Here is a 24,624-nt window from a genome sequence, read left to right on the forward strand (position 1 = left end):
GCAATGCATCACGGGAAAGTGGAAGGAACCTGGAGGAAGAACAGATGTGTCTGTGTTCCCTGAGTCATGTCTTGCAGGCTTCCATTTTCGATTAGATTCAATTAGATTCAACTTTATTGAACAGAGGTACAGAGACTATGGAAGCCCGTTTTCAGCCACTTGAAAAAATGAAATATGTATTATTGAGTCATACTTATGAGACGGTATCTCATAATAATGAGATACTAAGTCATAATAATGAGATCCTATCTTGGCCCAAGGAAGAGATGATTAGATTTAGGTGGTGATTGGAATCCAGATTCTTGTTTTTTGTTTTTTTTTAATAATTGTTAACTTTGCAAGAAAACGCTGAAAAGCTGAGTGCTATTTTTAGTTTGGTTATGTAAATAAATAATGTTTTTGTGTGTATCTACAGTACTTCTATATGCTCTATGTGTATCTATATTTAACATAGCACTTATCAGTGTAACCCGCTTGTAGTATCCTCAGCATATAAATAATTTATTTGTGTTGCCTATTTTGATGTGTTCCTGTTTACCCACCATCCTCCATCTGCACATTTTATCTTTAAATTTAACTGCTGCAAAACAAACACTGCATCTGTCGTTGTTGTTGTTACACACTTTGTTATTTTCACCTTTATCACCATATTTTCATACATATCACGTGTGTTTCCCCAGCAACTATCCCTGTTATGTCTGCTATGTGAAGCACTTTCCCTCTGGGCTTCATTAAAGTTTCCCATACTCTAATCTTATACTTCAACAGAATGTTCAAGGAGGAAAGTAAAGTTGATTGATTCACCGGATTGGTTGCACATACTTTACAATCCAATAATACAATAACATAAAGTAAATGTATTCTTTTGAAGTAGAAGGAATGCATGTATATCTCAAAAGGCAGTGACAAAATGTCTGCTTCTCCACCAAGGAAGTCAACGGATGTCAGTGGAAACATCAAAGACTGATGTGAGCCTTGTGTCATATCCATAATGTATTGAAGGGGTTGAAGGATGCTGTATACATTGTTTTGGAATGCGGGTGTTGTTTCCTCTTAGCAGAGCAGACACTGCAGCAGGTCGTGAAGAACAAAGCAAGGAGGATAGAGGGATCTGACAGGACCACAGGGAATTCACACCAACAAAGACAACACTGGTCAGAACTAAGATGCAGCTCCGTTTCTTTGAACTAAATACTAGAGCTAATTAAAAAAGATACTTGACATAACACAGGCATTCATTTTCATCTCCTCCACTGTTTCCTGTCACTCCACCTGACGGCAAGAGTCCATAGGTCAGATGGGATGTGTAATGTTGTCATTGTTTTAGTTACAGTACATTTGTTTACCCTGCTTTCTGGTTATATAAAATACTACTACACAAGAAGTCAACATTTAAACCCTTAGGATACCACAGTCACAGTCTTGTTTCCTCAAATGAGCTGAATGTATTATAAGGTAAAGTGCATTTTAAAAAAAATGATAGATTTAGCTACTTTTAATTGTATATTCACAATGTCTCCCAGCTTATCTGGACATGGGAATTGCAATGTCATACATGTCTCGATTTGCCAAAAATGACCCACTCGTGTTATCAAGCTCAACACATCACTGGTTCTCTTTTCATTTCATGAAGTAAGTCTATTTGAAGGGCCATCAGGAGAGGTGGGGCCCTCACACACTGACCCCTGTTCATTTGTTTTTGTTATATGCACATATACGTTACCCGAGCTATTGATAGTAATTTGTCTTTTAAGGCCTGTGTCACCATGGCAACAGTCCTCCTCCTTGCACAGTTACACCCTAAAGGTGATTCTTCTAATTATGAAAGAAAAAGGAATATATTGTCTTATTCTCATCAAAGGATAATGTAGATTCCCTGAAATCCCAGCAGCTCTTTTTGCTTTATCCCTAATCAGCTGATTCAAATTGCACTTGAGATGCAAAAAATCTGAATAGTAAATTATGTCTTTAATTAAAATGTCTGCCTTCCAGAAATGAATTTGTTGGATTTTATACAACACACAGGGGTAATACTGTAAGACAATCCACAAATCCACAAAAAAAATGCATGTTAACATTTGATTCTGCCCTGATTGACCAACACATAATAAATGAAGGACAATTTTTCTGCAAAAAAACATGTCTTTGCCTTGGTAACGGCAGCTTGACAAAGACATCACTGGGTAAAAGACAATGCCTTCACTTTGTGGGCCGATTCATGCACAAAGCACAGCATCACAGCCTTGGCCTCTGAGCATTAAGAAAAGCAAATGTGGGGAATTTGTTTGCTTTGTCAGCAACTGTGTGGACATTGCCTCGTCTGTGTAAGTTAGATTTATAGTGTTACGATGGGTTCAGTGCAGCATTCATGTTTTTTCTCTACATTGAGAGAAAGTTTAGGAGACATTTTAAATCGCTGAATGGTGAAAATAAAGCTCTTGAATGCTGAAAATGAATGCACCCATCCAACAATATTTAAGTATTTTTTTTTATTTATTCTAAGAGAAAGAGGGGACTTTTATTTTGCTGTCCCATTATTGCATTTCCATTTTATTTTATTGGTTTAGTTAAAATGGACAGAGCACATTGCTTTACAAAAAAAACTGACAAAATACTAAAATAATTTTCAATTAGTAACATTTATTCTGCCACCTGTGGTCATTTTTGGATTATGTCTCCGTCTTGAGGCTTCCCATTAAAATAAAGGTTGAATAAATAAATAAAAAGGTTACCTCACAGCCGTGCCAGTCAGTCTTACGCATGGGCCTGATTTTTAAGGGCTGTCATTACAAAAAATAAGAAGACACTGCATTGTCATTGCACCTAAATTGCCTAAATTGCCTGAATCCAATGCGAGACATAAACAGACACAAAAATGTCCCACATTTATAAAAACAGTCAAACACAAAGACATTCAAATATTAGTGGAATAAAATACCCAAACATAACACACTAATAAGCAAATTCCATTGACTAAAATACTTAAAAAGACTATTTATACTTCGGGGAAATGGGGGAAAGATGCTGGACAATGGTTGGACATTTTCTAGTGTTTTCATATCCAACCCCATCTTGTCATGTTGACATTTGTATCCAGGTAAAAATGCAGTCAAACTTTCCTGATCTGGGCCTTTTGTTTTTACAAGCACACAGGATAGATTTATGAATTCAGTAGAAATTCAATTTAAAAGCAAACTGGAAAAACATTTTCCCTACTCGGTTGACCAAAAGAGAGTTTGAATAGGAAATCCTTTAAATGATCAATGAGGTTAAATAAAGTAAATAAAAGAAGAATATTAGAGAATAGTTCACACTTCTGGTTTTGTTCTGGGTTGGGCTTATGTTGCTGTAACACAGAATGGTGTACTTAATTGGAAAATATAGAATTTATATCATAATAATGTATAAATGTGTTTTTATGTATAAAAGAAATCCTGTATTTTAGAAATCAAAACCCTTCAAATAATCAAACTTCCACTTCACTGACTAAAAATCCTGCCACCTGTGGTCATTTTGCCTCACAGCAGTGTCCATCCAGTCTCTAACATGGGCCTCGTGTTAAAAAAGCTGCCATTGCAGGTGTCTTTCTCCACTGAGGAGAGAACAAAGGATGGAAGAGATAATGAATCAGAATTCAATTTTAATGCAAACGAGGGAAAATATGTGTTTGTTTGGGGTTCTTTTTGTTGTTTTTTGTTTTTGCAATTTTCTTATCACACCTTATGTTGCCAGGGTTGACCATATTTGCAAGCAGGATAATGATTATTCCAGTGAAATGTAATGTGCTCACACTCACACATCCTCTCTCCTCTCCTCTCCTCTCCTCTCCTCCTGCACACTACATAAACGGCCACGTTTATCTGAATAAAGGTAAATGGGTTTTTGTCCGGGCGCAAAGCTGCGTAAGTGCATGAGCGCAGCGGAGTTAAGGTGTTTGGTTAATGGTTTCTAAATTGGGATGCTGTCGGTTGTTGATGAAGGGGGGGTGAATCTAATACACTGGCGTATCCCGGTGGTTGCCTAGTAACGCGCTGGCAGTGGGCGCCGTAGAGAAATCTCTATGGTGGGCGCTCCGTTGAAACCGTTGGCGCTCCTGACCTTGGCGTCGTGAATGCGCAAAGCAGACGGACCGTGCAAAGCTGGAGATAAGAGTAAAGATCTGTGTGTTTGATAGCGACACCGGGGACGTATTTCACACACACACACACACACACACACACACCCACGCACACACACACACACACACAGCATCAGCAGCACCATTGTGTCTCTTACAGCTAAACGGAACGGACGGGTTATGGTATGGAGGATATCTCGAGATGGAGCGCGTGTCAGCTTCTCTAAAAACAGGTGAGTTCATCTAATAATAAATGTTTAGTTGTTTTTTTTTACCCCTGCTGTGTGATGTGAGATGAATTTTCAATCAGACTGATCACTGACATTTTTTTCTTTTTTGAATTATCATTATTATTATTGTTCATTTTCATTATTGATTAATTATATTATTATTATTGATGATTTCAAGAGCTTTCTCAGCCATGGTGGCGATGCTAGTGGACTATTTTCCCCATTTTTATCAAATATTACACCGTCCTGGATTAAACAAGCTTTCCAGTCACAACGTGAGGCACCGCACACACACACACACACACTACAGCAGTTTGTCGATGCTATATATGGGCTGTGTCGTGGTTTTTGCATTGCCTCTGGATCCTTGCATACATTTAGAAAGCACTAGTCATTCTGTTACCTGCATGTCATGATGTGACATTTGTTTTGTTTTTTTCACCTTCTCGTTATTCCACTGCTAAATGATGGGGATATGGGGGAATCCACTTAAACGCTTTTGATCCGCACCAGTCGAATTACAAGGGCATTGGGAGCCCACTATGTCTGACACACGAGGCTCCCTCTCAGATGCTTTCATGTCGAGGGCCCCCCCAGGCCACCACGACCTAATCGATAATGTTGTCCCAGGGATTTTTATTACTGCTGAATTGGTGTTGAATTGTGTGCCTGTCAATGATGGAGGTGTAGAGATAGTAATAGGTGGGAGTGAAACATGATTACAGCAATCATTCTAATGGCTCTGTAACTGGGATCAAGTCACTCAAAAGGGAATTAAAGTATTTGGGATCCAGGAAATGGAGGACTTTGGGTAACAAAAAAAAAAAAAAACACAACATCACTGTGATGCATAAACATCTAATAATGGACGTATGGTTAGAACATAGTGATTTCTTTTTGCATACCCCTCACTTGCTGAGTTATCACAGGCATGTTAATTAGCAAAAGTTTCAACCTTGTCTGTTGCTGGATGTATTGCCAGTCTAAATTGTGATGGCTTGATTTTATTGCATGGCCTATTTGGTGTCAGCCACAAAGCTCTTATCCACATGTGTCCCATCACAGAGCATAAGTTGGAGAAAGAATACTCCGCCGCTGTCTGCAGTAGAACCAGTAAAACAAAATGAAAGACTATAGATCAGGTAAAGCCCTTTCTTAACCATCCCTCAGATTTGCTCTGAATCAAAATCTAATGTTTGACTTGACACGGATAAGCAAATGTGCTAATGTATAGATGCCTATATCATGAATCCATGTTTTATTCAGAAGGAAATTACGCTCGTTTTAAGAATTTATATTATCGCTTTGATCTATAGCACCCCACTGGTGTCTTTTTTTCTTTCTTTCTTTTTTCTACTGCCAAGGCTGTTTTTTAAAGCTGGAGACAACTCACCAGCTCGGACTATTGATGTCAGATTTCCCTCCAAATGGAATCACAGTGACTAAATATCGGTGCCAATTCCAAATCAGGAGACGCACCCCAATCTTCAGAAGAAAAAAAATTATGGCAAAAATTTCTGTCTTTTCCATGTCATCTTCTCGGGGTTGCTTTAGATTATTTTCATATAACAGATGGAGATTAAACAAGTCTTGTCCCTCTTTCTGGCTACGGGGACGTGTTAATTAATACAGACAAAGCTGGCCTAGGGCAGAAACTTGCAAATGAACCACTGTGATTCTCACTATTTGAGAAAATAATGTGATCTGATTGGTCGCATTGCTAAAAAAAGCAAAAAACTCTAATGATGTCCATAGCTGGTATACAGTATATGCTGCGTTTGTGAAACAGAAAATGAGCTGCTTTTATTTGTGTTTATGTTGCTGCAATAGGGGAATCTGAAAGAGGAAAGCCAATGCATCATGTCTGTTGTTAATTGGTTTCTCGTACTCAGAGACAGAAATCGTCTCCTGCCTCAGTGGATAGGTTCCTCGGACTGAAAGAGAGATGCTAAGCTGGTTGTTTCCAATGCCGGGGGAGAAGTTATCAATAAATTTGATTAGCTGAACAAGCTTGTTTTTGCTTTGTACCCTGATAACTCAGTGGGAACATTGTGCATTTTAAACGTTCCTTGTTGGATTAATGTGGACATAACATGAGACACTTGAGTTTACATGCACACAGGTTTATTCACTTATCGATGCACAGATGCTCTGGTGACTTCAGTAGACTTCAAACAGATTGTTTGAGTCGGAAGTTTCAGACTCGAGTTGGAGGAATTCTGACACTTGAATGTAAGGATTCACTTATGGTTTCCATTAAATGAGCTTTTGCTCCAGATACGCCCGCCTCAAGTCTGTCAGTTCACCTGCAGTTACTCTGCTTTATGAGGAGGATTTGGTCCCATCAGGCACATTTGTTCTAGAGATGTTCGACACTCAGTTGCTGACAGTGTTGCTTGGATGTAAGGCAAAATAAACTTCCCTGTTTTATGATGTGGGATATTTGGTGTTTCTTGAAGGTGCAAAGTGTAAGAATTAAGCCTCTTTCACTCTAAAGTGAGTGGTTATACCTGTTTTTAACAAGCTTGAAGCTGATAAAACGGCATTGCCAGTGTTTGGTCTGCCCTGTGGTGTTTTTTTCACCCCTGAATCATCCGTGTACATTCATAACAAACATAACAAGTCAGGGAGAAGGGAAAAAAAAACAACACATCAGAGCTCAGGGACAGTGTTCCAGCATGTTGTATCTCTAACACTGGTGCCTCTTTTAAACTCAGCAGCCAGTGAACAAATTTAAGTTGCAAATAAAATGAAATGAGCAGAAATGAAATATACCAAGTGCTGTCCCAAGGTTCCCTAAAAACATTTAAGGATAACAGCTATGCTAATGGATAACAGCTGGCTGGACGATTTATGCCCGTCTTATGGCCGCTTTTCCTTTAAAGAGTTCTAGCACAACTCATCTCTACTCCTTTTGTTTACTTTCCGATTAGGGATAGTACCTGGTGCTTTTTTTCAGTGCCTGCTGAGCGACACTAAAATGTGACCGAACCGAACAATGCCGAACTGTAGATGAGTTAAAAAGATGTAAAATCCTGGAAACATGCATTAACCTCCAACATTTAGCAAGGCATTTTCTAAAATCTCAATATTTAACAGAAGAGTCTGGTGTGTTTAATAACGTCACTGCCGAAAATCAGCGATGGTGAGCAGTATTTCAGTTCAGTGACTGTGTCACACCGAGACGCTCCAGTCATGCGGGAAGGACTCATCTTTTTAATGAAGTACGCCGAAAACAACTTCTTTGCTCATCACTAGTTTGTGTGTGTCACATAACATATGACGTCACGGCAGTTTCATGCAGACACTAAAGCGAGTAGAGTCCAGCCGAGAAGTGCTGGAACTGTATCATGGTGCCAGAAATGATGCTGGATTTAGTATTACTGTCAAAGACAACATTTGTGAGTTCATACAGGTCTTATGTTCCCACTTATTGCCGATCAGACCTGAGGTCTAAAAACATGAATGCATTTCACAGTTATTGACCTGGGAGTGGATGCTGATGCTGATGAAACACATTCTCACTGATCAAAACCTGTTTTGAATTTTGACCATTGAGAATATTGGTGTTGGGTATTAGTGGCATCTGATAGTGCAGATTATAACAAAGGCCTGTCACACCCTCAGATGCCTGACATACATATAACAGGCCTATTCTAAGGCTATGAAAACCAAATGGTTTTAGTTTTGAATAGAATATACACTCATAGAAGCATATTGATGGTAGTAAATTCAATTTCCGCCAGTAAACCCTCTTAAATGTTACACACTGGACCTTTAAATATAATAAGCAGTGAATCCTCCTTTGAAAACAGTCGTTCTGTCATCTTGAACACTTGAATAAACCCTGAAGCATTTGTCTCTGCAGTTCACTTCTTCTTCTTCTTCTTTTTTTACATTAGAACACCTTTTAACACCTTTTTATCTCAAGATGCTTTCACAGTATCACTCCAACATCACAGCAGATGGGTTTTTCAGATTCCGCCCTTTGCCTCCTCTGCTCATACACAGAGATCAGTATTCAGTGATTTGTGGCTGTAAAAGCATAAATTTGCTTGTGCACCTGCACCTTTGACCCAAAAGGTTATAAGCGTTAACATTTCACTGTGGATATACAGTAGCGTACTGATATTGAGATGATTTAAATCTGTAGAAGATAATGTGTTTAAATGTTTCCCTGATGGCCATTTTTGTTGTTTTCAGATCTGTGTACATTGCAATGAGAAGTGGAAGTGGAGTTGGTCCAAACCCGGTTGAGGTGTATTCAGATTCGATTACCATTGGAGTCAAAGTCACAGTGAGCGATGTCTGTTTGACGAGGTCAGGACAGCGGGACTGAGCAGACACTACAGTGTCCATTTTTGTTGTGCAGCGGGCTCTGTCTTGCCCAGACCATGTGGCTGGCTACATTTAGAGACCATCTGTTGCCTGCACACCTGCTGCATCAGCAAGGGACTGTAACCATCACCCACTGTGCTCTTCTTTGGTGGATATTATGCTCCTGCTGGTCATTCACCAAGGCAACAAGCCAGAGATTCTACCCGACGGTCACCACCCAGTTTGGGAAACTGCGAGGCCTCCGGGTCCCTGTGCCCAGCGAGGTGCTCAGGCCCGTCGATCAGTACCTGGGGGTCCCATACGCTGCTCCACCTGTGGGTGAGAAGCGCTTCATGCCCCCGGAGCAGCCCTCCTCCTGGTCAGGTATCAAGAATGCCACCCACTTCATGCCCGTGTGCCCTCAGAACATCCACAACACCGTGCCAGAGATCATGATGCCCATATGGTTCACCTACAACCTGGACACAGTCGCCACATACATTCAGGATCAGAGCGAGGACTGTTTATATCTAAACATCTACGCTCCAACAGCGGATGGTAAGTTGGTGTGGTCAAATGGACAGCAATGACTTTCCATCTCCATTAATGGCTGATTTTGTGGTGCTGATGTTGTCTCGTAATCATCATACTGGCCCCGATCAGAGCTGGGATTAACATTTGTCCCTAGAGATCCGATCACAGTTCAAAGTGCGACATTAAAACGTGTTCTGTGGACACACACGATCAGATTTCAGTTTGCCCTTGCTGCATTTAAAACAAAACAAACAAACCCACTGCCATAATGTCTGTCAGTGTGAACAAAATGATGTTTTTAACAAGACTGACTCTGTGTCTTTCTGTGAGTGACAGATAGAAAAAGAGGAGTCAGGAGTAGACGTGGGCTGGTTTCAATGTATACTGCAGTTAGTAGCAAAAAGCTATTAAAAACCATTAAAATATCTGTTATACCATGCCTTAGGTATAAGCTGTTTTTAGTGACTCATCAAAAACAGAGTGCAGGTTGTGTGGGACACTGAATAACACAATTACTCACCCTCCAGGTTGGTGTGAGATGTTACTCTGTGAGCTGAGTTTCGGATTGTATGATGGCCGTGGCCATGAGGTGGTGACCTTTCAGAGCGATAGTTGTCATTGTGCATATTGCACAACTTAAGCAATCAATTGCACATTTGAATTTGAAATGAATTATACCGTGATACCATGATATTTTTGTTTATAATTTTATACGAGAGAAGCGGAGTGAATCAAAGTCTACTCACGCTGCTGTGACATGAAATATGAATTTAATCATCAGAAATACACAAAGCAGATGATCAATTTGTGCCAGTGGCTTTAAAAGCAAATACTGTATTTGAAAGTATTTGCGAGTGTGGACTATGGAAAGTATAAAAAAATTCAGTTCTACTGCGAAACTGCAGCAGGTTAAAGGATGTCTACTGAAGAAGTCTCTCTACTCCATCTTGAGGAGAACTGCCCTCCGACACAGGAATGTGGACATCACATGTCCTCAAACGTGGTGATCTGATGCAGGGACATATTTTTTTGCGACGCACTGGGAGCACTCAGACCTGTACTTAGAGCATGTGATCGGATCACGCAGGAGGGATATTAATAGCAGCTCTGAATGGAGCCATAGCATGTGTTTTACCGCTGCTCATGTCACTGCTGCTTTACCATCCAGAGCAAACATCGCCGTGGACTCACATGTCGCACTCGTATTTCATTTAAAGTAACGACCATTTGCCACTTGATGAGCAGGAATTTAGTTGTTGTGGCAAAGGAATTCACTGCATGTGATTGATGTGTTGCTGAGGTAAAGTGTTGTCTAAGTACTGGTCCACCTAAACTATGCAATGGTAAAACGATGAGCGCGGCATATTTGGCTGTCACCACAGGGCAGTGTAGTCATGAAGAATTACTCAGTAACGTAGTAATTCTAGCAGTGCCATCGTTCCATGTTTGTCACTAATTATTTCATGTCACATGGAATCACTGCTTTCTTTTTCTTTGTTTTAAGGCGTAACTGAGTTGTAGAGGTAATTACAGTAATACCATTTGATTTGTAATGCTATTTTCAGCTTGGTAGTAACATTAGTCCTAGAGTAGCAGTGTTGATTGACAGCAAGGGAAGCTCATCTTCCTCTACAATGTCAAAGTGGAACATGCACTGTGTTGTATTTACAATGCAATACTAAACGTGCACTAGAACACATTTACAACGTGTCACTAGTTTGTTCACAGTCAGCCTTTTTATCTCGGATGTCGGATCGTCTTACGTCATTTTCGTATTCCCGTAGCAGCCTCCACATTAAAACCTCCTGAACAGAAAAATGTCACTTCCACGGAAGCTCAGCTTCTCTGGGAGTCAATGGAGCAGTGGGCGGGCACAGACCCTGGGCTTCTGCATGATGAATGGAGGAAGTGTGTGTTATTTTCTGTGTACATAAAAACACTAACATAGCATTATCGTGTTTCCTTGTTTCCTTTAGTAACAGCTTCCCCTGTTTCAAAGACCAGCAACTGACACCATAGTGTAGATAATATTAAGATGTGATTTCTAAATTATAATCGTACATTAAATTGAAATGAATCCTCCTTTTTAATCATTTTAAATGGCTATAATTTGTTGAGTTTCTTCCCACTATACTCTTTCCTGCTGTACACACTGTGTCTTCTCTCACTCCGCTGTTGACGCACAGATTTCTCTTACTCCTGTCTCTTTAATACAGCAGTTTGTCCCTGAGAATATACTGCCACTCTCTCTCTGACAGCCAGTCTAATGCATTCACAGTGTACCCGTGTTCAGCTTGTGTATATGTAACACGCCACTCTGCCTGTCTTTTCTATGGTAGCATAGCAACAACAGATAAACAGCCTGCTTGAGAGGTAGCTGTCCAAAATGGTGCAGCCTGTGCATTATGAAGCCCCGAGTCTGTACCCTGCCTAAAGAGCTCATCACCTGCCACACACACACACACACACACACACACACACTCAGTTTTGTGCAGCTGTCCTTCTTAGGACACTGCGTTATTTCCATAACCTTAACCATAACCAGTTAATGACTAACCCTAACCTTAATTAAAATCTCCGGCCTAAACTTAACCATTTCAACAGGAATTAGGTTCTGCATCATTAGGATCAGGTTTTGGTCTCCATGAGGTCTACTGGTCCTGACTAGATCAGTGTTTATGCCACAAAAGGTCCTACACAGGCAACAAATACAAGTATGCACACACACAAACACAGGTTAATTAAATTTCACATTTGTATTCATATTTCAAAGGAACGAGCTGAACCATTTGGTTCCAAAGACTTTTACTTATTTAAAACACACCTTGGGCCTTTTGTGACTTTTCATTTTTGTTTCACTGGTGTGAAACCTTTGTTGTTTTTCCGTTTGCTTATCACGAGCAGTGGCATTTGAAATGTGTGTTTGTGAAAATCCCCACTGTTCAATATTTATTTTGTGGCTTGATGCCCAACACAAATCACGGTATATTAATTATTCACTTATAAACCGCACACCTCCCATCTTCAGTAATTATCCTGCGGTGGTTTATCTGAAGAATTGACCTGACAATTTGTGTAAACATAGATTAAACTGAACCAAGAGAGACGTGTTTGGTCTATTCGGGTCAAAACTAAGGCAGATTGAGTGAATGAGTGCATGAGCGCTTTAAATATTATTGAAAATGCAATGTGACTCAATCACAGGAGCGGCAATTATCTGCTAAAACTAAATTGTTTCACAACATATCATCATCGATGTGTTACTACAGAAACACCTTGGCCTACAATTCATATTTATATACGTATTTCTGTCAAACATAAATTGCAAAACATTCCCTCCCCACTTAAATTGTGTCAAATAACACATTTATTTATGCATATATTGTTCAGCCCTGGTGCACACGCTGTACAATGCCAATATTTTGCGGAATCATTTATGACAAATATAACAAGGAACAAGTCTTTGGTGGGTAGTTGATTCAAACAGAGTTCTTAATGCATCGGTGAGTACACGTGTAATACACCTTCAGAGATGTCATCTTCATCTTGTCCGACAAACATCTGAGAGGAAAAGTGCAACATACTGCATGTAACTTCTTTTTTTGCCTTTTTTTTTTTCATGTGAACCCCAGGGAGCCAACACAAGAAAAAGGGGGCGTCTTTCTCACACGCTGAGACTCATATATCTGAAGGTATTTGTAAGACGTGGTCCTGCTGCTGCATGGGTTCTTTTAGTTTTGAGTGTGGCTGATGAAGATCTCCCATTTATTAGATTTTTCTTTCTTGAAGAATTATGGTGGTGCTTTTCTTTATTTGTTCGTGAGATAAGACAGATGTCTTAATGTTGCTGTTACTGCACTTCATGTTTTGAGCCGAAACTCTGTTGCAGGTCCTTTTTCACTAAAGTGCTACATCTCTGCTGCCACGTAGCACATCGATTCAGAGATTGCATTATCTACTTATCTGTCTCATAGTCCCTTTTAAGGCCAGTCATTAGTCCATGGAACAAATTGGACTGAAAACATGGAACAGATTTTCTATTTCTGTAGATCAAGAAAAATAAGACTTTCTTTTTAGGGTTGTGTTAGAAACCAACAGCTCAATGAGTTACTTTTCTGTTCAATTTTACACACTTTACATATTTTTTATGCTTGTGCATGACCAGTCATTTCCTCTCACTTGTGATTAGAAGATCAGTCAAATAAAGAGGACTTATTCTCTTTCTATCCATAGGCTGTATGTAAACATGGACATAGTCCTCTGTTTGTGAAGCAAACTCCTATTATCTACTCATATAGCATTATATTGAATAGCCACTGGGGGACGACTGCTGGTTGCAAAAAGACTCAAGTGTGATTGACAGCTGGTATTATCTAATAGGAGCTTGGTGGCAGGTGACGCCTCTGAATCCCAAGTAACAAAACCTCAAAATGGCCGTGTTGCAATTCTGAAGGCTGTAAAATAGCAGTTCAGAATCTGTTTTTGCAGATGGAAATTCACCGGCAACCAGGCACCTACACTGGCTGTCAGTCACTCTGGTGTTCACTCACATGTGCTGTGGTTTATTGAATGTAATTAAGAAACCTGACATCATATGCCGTTGAAGAAGAGCCAAGATAGCGATCGAGACCATTCACGCCTGCAAAATATTTACTGACATTATAAATCAAATTACAATTGGGCTCATTTTCCCATAGATTTCCATTCAGTCTAGAGTTGTCTCCTACATTTCTTGGTCTAATGCGGAGAATTTTAGATGTGGTAGAGTACTTGAGTATTATTTTTAGTGCTTACCTGCATCCTAAAATGTGTTCAATTTAACCCTTTTACTCATACGCTTCTTGTCAGAGTGCATTCTCTAAAAATCATTAGAGCTTCTGAAAAGCAAGCCTCCACCACTGCTTCTCAGCATCTTTTGTGAGCAGCCTTTCTTTACCCATACCTCGCGCTGCACAGCTTTACTAACAGTGCTTCATTAATTCTCAGTTTCATTACTGTTGCCTCTGCAGTTCTCTGCTCAGCATGTGTGTGTGTGTGTGTGTGTGTGTGTGTGTTGCAGATATAAGGGACTCTGAAGCTCGACCTGTGATGGTCTACATCCATGGAGGCTCCTATATGGAAGGCACTGGGAACATGATGGATGGCAGTGTGCTGGCCAGCTACGGGAATGTAGTCGTCGTCACGCTCAACTACCGGATTGGAATATTAGGTGATTACACAGCGTCGCTGTGTGGTAACTTTTAATGGTGTTTGAAATTGGGTATTTAGCAGTGTGTAATGTGGGAGAATAAACTGTAATAATGGTCGTTAATTTCCACTTACGTTGCTGTTATTAACCCATAAGAGGAAGTAGTCAAATAACAGAAAAATGTAAAAAAAAAAAAAAAGGATCACATTATTTATGTAAGTGATATCTTGGCAGCGTAGCATACCTTGATTTGCATACGGCGTCTCAGGAAAAGCTGCATAAACACTTATTATGTCCTGTCCTTGTTGCACACGGACCGGCTCTGACAACAAACTCTGTCTTCCTTTACATTATCTAATCTGTACAACATTATCAACCCATGTCATTCTTAAGAGAATGAGGATTTAAATACTGTATGGAGAGGCGCTGCAGTCGCAGGCGTTTGCAAGGTCAACAGTGTTTTGTTTCCCCCCGTGTTTAACATTCCAAACAGTGTGTTGTGTCGATGGGACGAGACAAGGCAATAAGTAATGGCGTCAAATTGCAAGAGCAGCGGTGACCTCTCTGTGGTTTTATGAAATTCATTTAAAGAAATAGTGCGGTGAAAGATTTATTCATTAGTGCGTGCTGGATGTTAGGAAGTCACTTTTGCGAAGCGAGCGTTCAGATTTGATGAGCAGAGCCCTGATCAGTTCCAGACAGACACTCCTGATTGCAGGCTTTTACATGCAGACACTGTAGGAGAGCAGAGGCATATTCGCACCTGAGGGGATACGGTGTCAGTCTGTTCAGCCGCCCCGCTGTGCTATAACTTATGATCAAAGCTGTGGCATACAGACTGTAGATTTTTCTCCTTTCAGTGCTGGTTCTGTTGTATCTCTGCATAATTCAGGCTTCCTCAGTACTGGTGACCAGGCTGCAAAAGGAAACTACGGACTGCTGGACCAGATTCAGGCTCTTCGGTGGATCAGTAAGAACATTGGTTACTTTGGAGGAGACCCAGGCCGCATCACAGTCTTTGGATCTGGGATCGGAGCATCCTGCGTCAGTCTGCTGACATTGTCTCACCACTCAGAGGGTAAATAAAAAAAAAAAAAAAAAAGCAATTTAAAGCTGCATTGCGTAACCTTTGGAAAAGTTGTTATTTGTTTTGCTTCTGTTTGGTGTTTGTGAACAGAAACACTACATTACCCTCATGTGGAGGATAATGCAGTGAGTGAGTGAGTGAGTGAGTGAGTGAGGTTTTTCTTTGCATTTTCAGTCATACTCTGTCTGTGCAGCACGGGGATGTTATACTGAGAGACACACAGAGATGTTTGTATATTTGAAAGATGTGCACTACTGTTTTAAAGCAAGAAATCAACTAAAAATAACTTCATGAGTCATAACATTAACACTTCAATTCCATGTGCTCAGGGGTTTTGTCTCACACTCTTTTGGATGAAATCTAAAACCAAATGAAAAACTTTACATGCAAGATTCAATTTTCTCTCAATCAAACTGATGTCTTATCTTGAAGATGTCAATATTACTCTCTGAACCATCAGAGTGGGATTCAGTCCTTTGTTTCCAGTGTAACCCTAAACGGTCTTTCCAGGAGATGAAGCGTTATGATATGGGAATAGAGTAAAAGGAGTATTCATTTAGTAAGTGATTGCTTTTGTTCTTTTGTTTTCTATCTAATCAGCCTGAAAGCTTGGCCTCCTAATGTGTGAAGCTCTTCCAGAAGCACGCGAGCAAAATAAAGTTTTCAGCGTGTCGTCACGCTCACCTGTGACCATCTGTTCCAAGCATTCTGATTAACTCATATTTTAGTCTCTTATGATTTATCAAACCTGCACTGTTTTATTAAATACTTAATTGGTGTAAAGATGAACCAAAAATTATTTTCTTAATTTCCCCCCATGTGTTCAATGAAAATGATAAAAGAAACAATAGAAGCCAATCATTTTAAACCGTATACAATATCCACTGGTGACTGATGTCTACCGACAAATAAAACAACTTAAAAAGTGGAATTACATGATCAAAGCTCCTTGCAAGAAAAGACGTGTATGTCAGTCGTGGTGGCTGAGTGGAAATTGAACCTCTTATCTCTTTTGTGCTATTGCCCACGATACTCAGGACAGAATTAGTGTGTTTTTCATCAATGCTAGTGCTAGTGATGCTGCGGCTCGCGTCCTTTGTGGGGTTTATATTTGATGTCGTAGCTCGACCTGCTGCAAATGCACAAAGATCTTGGGCTGTCTTTGAAGTCGACTGGCAAGCTGCCGCCCTACAAAAATGAGATAAATGACAGCATCAAAGGGATAAAGTGACATTGTCCTTGCACCTTTTCTTTTTTTCTCCCCGGCAACTGCGATGCCATAACCTCAGCCGAGTATTTTTGAGTTGATACATATCACATGTTGTTTGTAGGTTTCGAAAGAAAATCCCTCGAGACAGAGGTGACACACTGCATATAAACAGCATCCAGCAGAACAGAATGTTGACTGTATCAACAGTGAAGGATCAGGGTTACTGCATATCCAGCTCTGTGCGCGGTGGCACCCTCCACTGCACACTTCACATCGGCAGCCTGTGTGTGTATTGAGCTGTGTAGCTTGTTAGACTCGTATATTAAGGAGTCTGCAATTACTGTATGTCTGTTAGTGAGTGGTGTAAGGAAAACTACCACTGCACGGAAACAATGCCGCAAATTGGTCATTAATTCTCCCTCATCTACACAAGCAGTGTCACCACATCAAACAAACGCGAGGCTCAACGCGGAAATATTAGTCATTTTTGCCTTGTTTATTGTAACAATAACAGGGATCAACATCCCATTACCAGTTTATTTATTTTACCATCCGTTTGACCGAGCATCTTCTCAGCAAAGCTTTATTAGACTTTTAGACTAGTATTTGTAATTCTTTATTTCATCTGCTGGTATTCAAAGTACTTCACATGCAGGCAACTAATTTCTTCGATTTGATTTTACCTTAATGCACACATTTAGTTCTGGATATGCCCCAAATATGTCTAGTACTACATGTATATTTGCATTCAATTCTTGTGTCATAGATACTGTACATTACTTTAATGTTTTATAGTAAATGAGTGTAAATCAAGTACACTGTTCATTTACAGTACCGATTGTAAAGCTAAAGCTATGATTTCGCTGTATTTTCTTGTATGAATAGAAATACTGACTCTTATTGCAACTCTACAGTAATTGTGTGGTATATTACCGTGATTTAGAAAGTATTTCCCCCGTATAGTGTATTTAACTGTAACTTTACAGTCTGTAATATAGCAATAGAATTACCATGGAAACTGCAAGGTAAATGCAATGAGACACTTTTAGTCACAGCAGAATACAAACCAAAGCATTGTTTAAACACAAAAGAGAAATCCCTGCTGTTACTTTTCACTATTGTTGTTTGTCATGCATCGATTTGAAAATAAGAGGAGAGTATCTGATGCTCTGTCACACATGTTCAGGTGTGTTTTGATGGATATAAGTCATGTAATTGCTTTGACGGATTTGGTTGCCGGACATTAACCACTATTTCCTGGACCTGAATTTTGTCTTCCAAGGTTTGTTCCACAGAGCCATCATCCAGAGTGGTTCTGCACTGTCCAGTTGGGCGGTCAACTACCAGCCGGTCAAATACACTCGCATGCTGGCTGAGAGAGTTGGCTGCAATGTGCTCGATACTGTCGACATGGTCTCCTGCCTGCAGAAGAAGAGTGCTAAGGAGCTGGTGGAGCAAGACATCCAGCCCGCCCGGTACCGCGTGGCCTTTGGCCCCGTCATTGATGGAGACGTCATCCCAGACGACCCCGAGATCCTGATGGAGCAGGGCGAGTTCCTCAACTATGATATCATGCTCGGGGTCAATCAGGGGGAGGGCTTGCGCTTTGTGGAGAACGTGATGGACATGGAGGACGGCGTGTCCGGCAGCGACTTTGATTTTGCTGTGTCGGATTTTGTGGACAGCTTGTACGGCTATCCAGAAGGAAAGGACACACTGAGGGAGACGATTAAATTCATGTACACGGACTGGGCTGACAAGGACAACCCGGAGACCAGGAGGAAGACCCTGGTGGCTCTGTTCACCGACCACCAGTGGGTGGAGCCCTCGGTGGTGACGGCTGACCTGCACGCCCGCTACGGCTCGCCAACATACTTCTACGCCTTCTACCACCACTGCCAGAGCCTCATGAAGCCTGTGTGGTCAGACTCAGCACACGGAGATGAGGTGCCTTACGTGTTTGGCATCCCCATGGTCGGCCCAACTGATCTGTTCCCCTGTAACTTCTCGAGAAATGACATTATGCTCAGTGCCGTGGTGATGACTTATTGGACCAACTTTGCCAAGAGTGGGTGAGTAGCAGAACATCTAATGTGCATGCTAATTTTGCCTTTGTCTGTTTTGTTCTCTGGCAGCAATGAGAAGTCCTGTGTCATTTCTGGCTCAGCACTACGGCACACATTCATTTTACAGCCTTCAGCATATTTGTTGGCCATGAATGTTTGTGACAAACCCATAGTCTGCACATGAAACGTGGAAGCAGTCTTCCGAGTCGTATACTTGTGATTGACAGCTGGTATCATCCAATAGGAACCTGGTTGCAGGCGAAGCTTCTGATGTCAACATGGTGCCATTTTGTTGACATCCCAATTCAGGGGTGAAAGAAAATGCCACAGGGCAGACCGACCACTGGCAAATGAAAAACAATTGATTTTAAAACTATGTTTTGTTTGAAAGGAGCTGAAAAAGATTTACAGTTACCACACACTCAACTCTCATTCAGCAGCTGTTCATTTGAAAAGGGTGACTGGTTAACACAAGTGGCTTAACAGGCACAGAGCTGATTTTTGTTGAGATGTTAAACCTCTGTCTACAGTTACCCTTCCTTTTATCACCATGATTAAAGAACTGTAGCATTCAGCCTTAAGTGGCGCCTCCTAATTAGGCACAGCCTGAACTCCGACATCTAGGTCTTCGAGGCTTATCTCCTTTTCTGCTGCCCGGGATGCGATGCTCCGACGTTTGCCAATTAATGTGAATGCTGGAAAAAAAAAAGTCTATAACCTGATATGTCTAACTGTGAGCTGAAGTGATGACACCATTGCACCCTGACAAAAACCAGCGATCAAAACCAAAATGCTCCACTGCATTTCTGTACAATCGAATGAAAAGCAATTTTTTTAAGAGTTACTGTTGTGTTTACTCTCTGCAAAATCTCTGCGTCGCAATCTTTCATCACTTTGGGCAGACTTCCTTAAGGTGATGGATCTTGAAATTTACAGCTTAATTCCCATAAATATTTTAAGCAGCTCTTTGCTGTTGAACAAACAGGTTTATTTTGGAGAGGCAGTTTAGATGCACTTCATAAACCTCTCCCTGCTTAATGTCACTTTTGTTTATTGCAAATAATTAGTACAGAAAATAAATAATGTACTGTACAATATATACTGTGTAACCATATTTGCTTGTAATACACAAGGTCCACTCACATATCCATATTTAATGCACTGGCACTAAATATTAGTGTCTTTTATTGAAAGTTGGCTTTAAATCATAGGCTGAAGGTCAGAGAAACCTCTCGTTTACATTTATTTCAGAGAGACGCAATACTGTATGCATTTCTCTATAGGTTTCTGTATTCATATTAACATAACAACACCTTTAAAATGTTTTCCAGTTATCAGCAAAAAAAAAAACGACAACAATCGTGGCAGTTTCCTACAGAGACAAAGATTTGCTGTGTGTTTTTTTATAATGGAGGACTCACTGGGCGTCCTGCTGGAGTTTTCCTCCAAACTGAATGTACAGCTGCAATGACACCGCGCATGAAGGCATAATGGGAAAAAGCAGAGCACAGGTCACTGTAGGCTGCTGTGTCAGTGAGGGAATGCTGAGCCCTTGAGGAGAAATAACGATATTACATAGTGCTGCCCTTCTTATTGGTGAAACAAAAATTGCATGTATAGATCGCTATTTTCTGGCCATTGTCACAACTATTGTTTAAAAAGTGTGTCCCCCTCATAATATACTGACATAAGTGATGTTGGGTCCTTGCCTCATTCGACTCGTCACAGTGTTGTCACTGCAGTGAGTCACTGTAAACTGCCGCTGCAGCAGTGGCATACTCGACAACGCTGTTAAAATGATTGTCATATGAAGTGAAGCAAATGTGTGTTTTATTAGCTTTGTCCCAATCGTTCCTTTGTACAGCAGCGTTTCTGTATTAATAACTCGTGCTGTGGCAGTGTAATTCTGCAGAAGGTCAACGGATGATTGTCATTGAATTATACTCCAACTTTTCTACGATGTGTCCACAGGGATCCTAACAAGCCCGTGCCACAGGACACCAAGTTCATCCACACGAAGGCCAACCGCTTTGAGGAGGTGGCCTGGTCCAAGTATGACCCCTATGACCAACTCTACTTGCACATCGGCCTAAAACCTCGAATCCGTGACCACTACCGCGCCACTAAAGTGGCCTTCTGGAAACACCTGGTACCTCATCTCTACAACCTCCACGACATGTTTCACTACTCCTCCACCACCACCAAGGTCACCCCACTGGATCCTACACAGTCCAACGGAAAGAGGTCCGGCAGCACCGGTCTGTCCCCGGTCTCCACTGCTCACAGTGACGGAGAAGGTGGGAGGGAGATGGGTCCACTGATCATGCCCAACCCGAGAGATTACTCCACAGAGCTCAGTGTCACCATCGCCGTGGGGGCGTCACTGCTTTTCCTCAACGTCCTCGCCTTTGCCGCGCTGTACTACCGCAAGGACAAGCGCAGCAGGCAGGACACGTCCCAGCAGCCCAGTCCCCAGCGCGACAGCAAAGGCAACAACGTGAGCCACACCAACACTGTGGATGAGACCCTGTCGTCCCAGCAGAGAAACCAGTGCGAGGCGCTTCACAATCCTCTCCACGTGTCACCCAGCCTGGACTATTCCCTCACCCAGCACCGCTCGCCTGACGACATCCCGCTGATGACCCCCAACAACATCACCATGATCCCCAACTCGCTGATGGGCCTCTCCAACATGAGTCCATACAGCACCTTCCCAGCTGGTTACAGCTCTGCAGGTCTGCCCAGCACCCACTCTACTACGCGTGTATAACCTGACAGGGAGACGAGAAACGTGACATATGTAAAACACGGAATGTAAAGCTGTATTTAGGATGTGTAGGTAAAATAGAATTGAATCTGTTCGTTCTGTCTTTTCCAAAGGTGTTAAATCACCGACATCCTGCCTTTGCTCTCTCATAATAGAAGTATAACTGCAGAGTCATTTTATAATAGTCATTTTCAAAGGCAGCCTAAAAGGGAAGAAAAAAAAAAGTGCATTTCATTTCCCACCTTGGCTTTTTTGAAACTTTACCTAGCAAGAACTTAGTATAATGTTTATACAGTTGGATTTGTATGGGAAGCCTTTTCTTACTCTGTGATATCTATTTTGATCTCGTGGAACAAAGTGACATTACAACCCGTGGTGGAGAGAGATGAGATCTGGGAAAAGACGAAAAAAAGCAGTATTATTGTTATTGTTGTTGTTATTATTATTATTATTATTATTATTATTACTATTATCGAGCTATTTTATACATATTTCTCATGGTACATTGCTTATTATGGAAATGTGTTTTTATTGTAATTACTTTAAAATGCCTTGTAACTCACTCACGTAAGGAATGACTGTAGACACATAACAACAATGGAATTTTTACTGGACGCACATGTGGTCAAACGATCCAGTTTATTCACAATATCTGGTACCGCATAATATAGCGCCCGTGTATGTGTGTGTGTGGGTGTGCGTGTGGGTTGATAAGTGTGCTACAAAAATGTAAATTAGGCATTATTTGAAGTTAGCCCTTCTGTTTTTGCATATGCAGTGTTGTGTATTTGTTGTAGTCTATTTGAGTATCCTTGCTATATTTTTTTTTTTTTGTTTCACGTGTCCAACATTTTTCGCTTAATACGTTGTAGGACTATAACTGATGCTTCACTCAAAAAAAAAAAAATAGAATTGCTTAAAATGTGTTTTTTCCTACGCTAACCAACTCATGGTTCTTTTGGCTTGGCTTGTTTGTACAGAATAAACTTAGACCAACATTTTATTTGTGGTTTGTTTATGAATACTGTAAGGTCTCCAGAGAAAATACTGTAATTACATTGTAACTGTATGTATACCAACTCAATTATTCACATTTAAAAAAAAAAAAAAAAAGGAGTGAACTCTAACAATCGTGGTTTGGGCCCCGTGCATACCAGGATATATTCTGGGGGCTTCTTTTTTCCTGAATGGACATGATGGACATCAAGCTTTGAGATTTGATTTCTTTGAAACCTATCATAATGTTGTTTAATCAAAATAAGACAACTATTAAAACAATTTTGGAACTAAAAGAAGTGGAATTTGATCGCATTTCGTATGTATAACGCTTGGATATGAATGAGTTTGTTGAGATAATCATAACTGTGTGTGAAATGTCCTCAGCTGCACAGAGTCTTGGTTTAAAGGGCGAAACTCCAACAATTTTCTATTTTAAATTTTACAAGTTTTGGCAAATGCTACTCTATTCTTGTGGTTCCCTCTGGGGCTGAAGACAGCAACACTGAAGAAAAAGGCTGTGCTGCTTGTTGAGTTAAAAAAAAGCGGCTCCTCATCTTTATCGTCGAGGCCAGAAGCTCAAGGCTACATTAACCACTGTTAGCATAACACTGAACATCCAACATAAGGTGACAATATTTCTGGTTCTGCGGCATCAGCTTTTATTTGTCCATTGAGAGATGGAGAAGGCCACTTTTATTGTGCAAAACAAAGCAATGAAAGAAATGATTAGTTTTAGTTGATGGTCAGAGGTAAAGCTGCAGTGTGTAGCTGTTTGTGTTGTGGATTCCGCCTCTGTTTGGTCTTCATGAAGAGAACTGACCTTTTTTTAAAGGCAAATAGCGACAAAATCCTGCGACTTTCTGTCATGAAGTGAAAATAGGTTTAGATTTCTCCTCGTTATTTTACGATTCAACACTAAATCTCTGAAGGCAGGACATAGTAGTGATATCTAGTGTTATTTCAGACTGAATTTAGTTACCTTTCATTGACACTGTCAAACAATCTCCAAACAGCTGGGAATATGACGTCATCGTTCAAAAAAAGAGTGCCAGGTTCCCTAAACCGTGGTCTCCATGTGGACGGAACGCCTCTCTGGCTTTCAGCAGTGCTGTCACTAAATGCACTAAATAGACTTTAAATAATAATAATAATAATAATAAATATTTAGATTTTTGAGAATTTCCTTGCTAAATTTTGGCACTGAATGCATCTTTTCAGTATTTTTTACTTCTTCAATGAACACCAGATTCTAGGTACGATCCCTGATGGAGAAACAGTTGAGCTAAGCTGTCCTAGAACTGTATCATGGAAAAGCGGCAAATGTCACTGAGGAGCAAGAAGCAATTGTCCTCCAGACTGTTCAGTGACAGAAATCGCCTCTGAAACTTTTCATGCTCGATTGACTCCAACCTGTTTGCTGCCATCTCAATGTTCATGGCAGACCAGATGCAGTGTTAGCCACTTAAACATGAGCATAAGTGCCCCGCTTTTACACTAGAGGCCATGTTGGGTTGAGGTTAGTCGATCTAAACATGGATCAACATCCAAACGTTGTTAAATGTATTATTTCATCAGGGTTTTTTAACTGAGGTTGTATAACGTGCTGCGGGACAATTGCTCTCACTGACAACATGGCTGCCAGCAGCGACTACAAAGGCTTCAAAGTCTGCTTGAGTATCTTAAGAATATATTCCCTGCTTTATCCTGGCGTGGGACAGCTTTTCCCCTCTGGAGGTTTATCTAAAACACCTCCCATGGCTATATGCTTGTCCAAGAATGTATTGGTGAAGAATGTAAATGTGAACCAGGGTTACAAACATACAGCCATCAGGAGTCAGAGGTAAACATGTCAGCTATAGTGAACACCCAGTTGGACGGAAGACAAGTTTGATCTTAACTTCATCAAGCGGCAAAACAAATACTCCAAGCCTGTCACCTTGGAAAAACAGAGCCACCGAGTTCATTTTCCCACTGAGCCTGACGTCGTTTCATCCTCCAAGTGCTTGTTTATTTTGTCACAAGACAACAAACCACACATTACCATACAACAGTGATAAGAGATAGTGCAAATATTTTAACAGGGCTTCCTCCTCCCTTGTCAAAATAATG

At 40.8% G+C, this 24,624-nt stretch overlaps 1 protein-coding gene across 2 annotated transcripts; it reads left to right on the forward strand.

Moving 5' to 3' along the window:
* Positions 1 to 4,048: 4,048 nt before the first annotated feature.
* On the forward strand, positions 4,049 to 22,811 carry nlgn3b (neuroligin 3b). Of its 2 annotated transcripts, XM_044042758.1 has the most exons (7): positions 4,049 to 4,350; positions 8,551 to 9,222; positions 12,831 to 12,890; positions 14,258 to 14,407; positions 15,279 to 15,464; positions 17,966 to 18,755; positions 20,721 to 22,811. In XM_044042758.1, exons 2-7 carry the CDS (start codon positions 8,742 to 8,744, stop codon positions 21,517 to 21,519), a joined length of 2,466 nt encoding a protein of 821 aa, XP_043898693.1. In that variant the 5' UTR covers positions 4,049 to 4,350; positions 8,551 to 8,741; the 3' UTR covers positions 21,520 to 22,811. The 2 variants fall into 2 exon arrangements, with proteins under 2 accessions (XP_043898693.1, XP_043898694.1); XM_044042759.1 differs by lacking the exon at positions 12,831 to 12,890.
* The last annotated feature ends 1,813 nt before the right edge of the window (positions 22,812 to 24,624 follow it).

The sequence above is a fragment of the Solea senegalensis genome, linkage group LG13 (assembly GCF_019176455.1).
Source record: "Solea senegalensis isolate Sse05_10M linkage group LG13, IFAPA_SoseM_1, whole genome shotgun sequence".
Taxonomy (NCBI): Eukaryota; Metazoa; Chordata; class Actinopteri; order Pleuronectiformes; family Soleidae; genus Solea; species Solea senegalensis.